The following is a 2,957-nucleotide window of genomic DNA, read 5'->3' on the forward strand; positions in this document are numbered from 1 at the left end:
CAGATTCTGAAGCAGCGAAAAGGAGCTCATGCTAACATCAGATGTTCAGAGATTACAGTAAAACTGATTAATGCATTCTGTACCCTAGTTATTAATGTTAAACCTTTAATCCGGATGATGGAGAACGCGCAGAGTAAAATTCGTACCTGTCCTTGCGCCGGTGCCGGGCCGAGGATCTGATGTCGATGCAGGTGGCTGTGCAGCCTGTGAGTGTCTCTCTTCTTGAGCAGAGCGGGGCTTGGCGAAAGCTGACATGTGCAATCCATGTGATCCACGACCGACACCACAACCTTAGCAAAAGTGGGTCTTTCATTGAACACGATCTTTGTGACCTGGAGAGGTTGAGAAGAAGAAGACGGGAGTCACTGGGCGGTACTCCGAGTTAAAGAAAATAAATAAAAAAACGTCTTGTGGGAACGCTATGACAAATGTATGCTTTTATGTACTCAAAAAGGAGCTGTTGCTAGGCAACAAATGGAGGTTAAATAACCAGAGCTGCAATTTTTGTTGCTTGTCAGAGTGAACTACTTGAAAAGCACAGAGAAATAAGATGCAGAGCAAGTCTTTACATTTTATGCGTCTGATTCACCTCGTCAGTGTTTGGTTGGCTGTAAACTAAAAATCTTACTTTTTTTCAGTCAATGAATGCAACATGTATAAGCACTAACGGCAAAACACTCTTTTATGTGGAAGTTGTTACYGAAGGAAGATGACTCAAGCTAAACTAATTTCAATTTTTGTCAGGTGATCTTCAAGAAAATCTTTGGGGGTTTTTATAATTAAACACCTGTTGATACATTTTTAAATTTATGTAGAAAGTTACAAAAAATGTTTTGCTATGAATTACAGTTGTTATTCTYAATTACTTTCAGATAAGCTCAAAATTTCTAATAGTCCAGAGGGAGTTAATGGTGACGGCAAGAAGGCCTTCCAACATCACCAAAGATAAAGCGTCAAAAACCTGCTGAAATATGCAAAAAGCAATCATGAAACAGCTGTAATTGCTCTAAATCTAAAATTTTTTTCTACTCATGATCAAAAACGCTGCATGTAACAACAAAATGCTTCTTTCTCATTGTTTTATTATCTTTTGGGAGATACCTGTCATTTATATCAGAAACAAACGTCTTAAATCAAAGGGAAATAATTGAACATCTAAGTCTGTTTGGGACAGGAACCAACTTTGGGTTTAACTCTTTCTACTTACTAATCGTTACGACCAAACCTGCTCATTTACCTCCACATTTCTGGTGTTTGTGGCATTGGAAACGCACTGTGTGTTCCTGACCCTACAGCAGCCAGAGCAGCGCTGGACTTCCTCGCACGGCGGCCACAGTAGAAAGTTGGCGTTGTTGCGGTCCACCATGTCTCTGGTGAGATCGACCACTTCTGTGCGAAGTTTACATTGTGCCCGCTGGGCGTGCGGAGGGTCTGAGGGAGCAAACACTACATGCTAAGGCGTCAGCAGCACGTTTGATGAGCCAGATAATGCGTACTTCTCTGCCCGAGAGTTTGAATTTTTCTGTTGTGGACACACAAGGACGTGTATTGAAAAGCAGAAACACTGAGTAGTAGAGATATGCCAATCAGGTTTTTTCCTGCCGATGCCGATCACCAATACCGATCACATAATTATTTTTTTTTAATCATAAACACCACCGGTTACATTATGTGGAAAAAGGAACCATGAATTCACCTTAATTTAGACAAAAACTTGTTTTTAATAAATTTTTCCAAGATGAAAACTAAATAAAACAGGCATTGTGCAAATTGTACTGCTATTGGTAATACTATCTTTAACAGACTGATAACATATGAAGGCTCTCAAGAGGTTAAATAATGCAAAGAGCCAAAATAAAACCTCTCAACATTGCCAAAAAAATTCAAGCTTAAAACTTAACATTCAAAGGCAAATACAGGATCCATTACAATAAACAATCCTGAGTTACTGAATGAAAACTTCCTGATAGCATGGCGGCTAGCTGATTACTGCTAGTTCTGAGTGGCTGTTTCTGACTGAGCGGAGTAATTATGCAGAACAGGGAGGAGATTGATTATTTTTTTAGAGATTATTTGTCTCATGTTAGGACAGCGAAAGTTTTAATGTAAAATGTATTTTTTTTTAAGTTAGATGCTGCAGCYTTAAACAGAGGTTCGGTGTGAGAGTCACTACCAAGTGGAGCAGAAGCGGCACTTCGTCTGTCAAATAGTACTACCTGTAGCGCGTAGCAGCGGTTCAACAGCAAGAGCAGAACCAGCGTTTTGCATCGCAGCTCAAAGACTTAAATAATTTTGAGGGGTTATTTGTTTAGCTTTTTGACCGTCATGCTAATCCAGCTGCAGGTAAAGCAGCTGTGTGCTGCTTTACCTGCTATCTGATCCTCCATATGTCTTTTTTATCGCAGTGAGCCTCGATGTAACCAAACTCTGTCAAGTATGTGATTGTTTTTATGTTGTATTAGTTTCATTGTGTTGATGCATTTTGACGTGCTTCTATTTTCCGCCGCAACACGCAAACTTTCCCATTCACTCAGTGTGTTATAGTTCCACATCGCTTAGTATTTGTTGCTGCGCGTTTGCGCAGTGTGAAGGAAAGAGGAGACGAGCTGCACAGGCAGGTTGAGAAATGAGATGCAGTTGATCGGTATCGGCAACAAGAGGCAATGATTGGCGATCACCGATCATGCACTTTTTCAGGGAAATCGGTCGATTATGATCGGTGGCCCATCGATCGGCACACCTCTACTGAGTAGGTTTTATTCAAAGATGAGCAAAGGCAGGTTGTAAATCAGCGTCTGGAAATTTTGAGTTCTGCTTCAAGAGAACAACGACAAAAAGGTTAACGGGAAAAGATTTTCCCTCTGTCACAAAAACTATTAATCATCTCCCAGACGGACTGGCAGAGCGTTCTTTAGCCAACATAACGAGTTTCCTAAGAGGACAAACAACGCAGAAAT

At 40.6% G+C, this 2,957-nt stretch overlaps 2 protein-coding genes across 2 annotated transcripts in view; both read right to left on the bottom strand.

The window, feature by feature from the left end:
• Positions 1-2,957, bottom strand: part of LOC103468597 (platelet-derived growth factor subunit B-like) — a 67,354-nt gene that overhangs the window by 29,629 nt on the left and 34,768 nt on the right. The gene's annotated exons all lie outside the window — the stretch shown is intronic.
• LOC103468546 (platelet-derived growth factor subunit B-like) lies at positions 7-1,594 on the bottom strand. The gene is made up of 2 exons (XM_008415667.2): positions 1,238-1,594; positions 7-332 (listed from the first exon to the last, which is right to left on the bottom strand). The coding sequence occupies exons 1-2, from the start codon at positions 1,364-1,366 to the stop codon at positions 27-29; spliced, it is 435 nt and encodes a 144-aa protein (XP_008413889.1). The 5' UTR covers positions 1,367-1,594; the 3' UTR covers positions 7-26.

This window comes from Poecilia reticulata, linkage group LG8, assembly GCF_000633615.1.
Source record: "Poecilia reticulata strain Guanapo linkage group LG8, Guppy_female_1.0+MT, whole genome shotgun sequence".
Classification (NCBI taxonomy): Eukaryota; Metazoa; Chordata; class Actinopteri; order Cyprinodontiformes; family Poeciliidae; genus Poecilia; species Poecilia reticulata.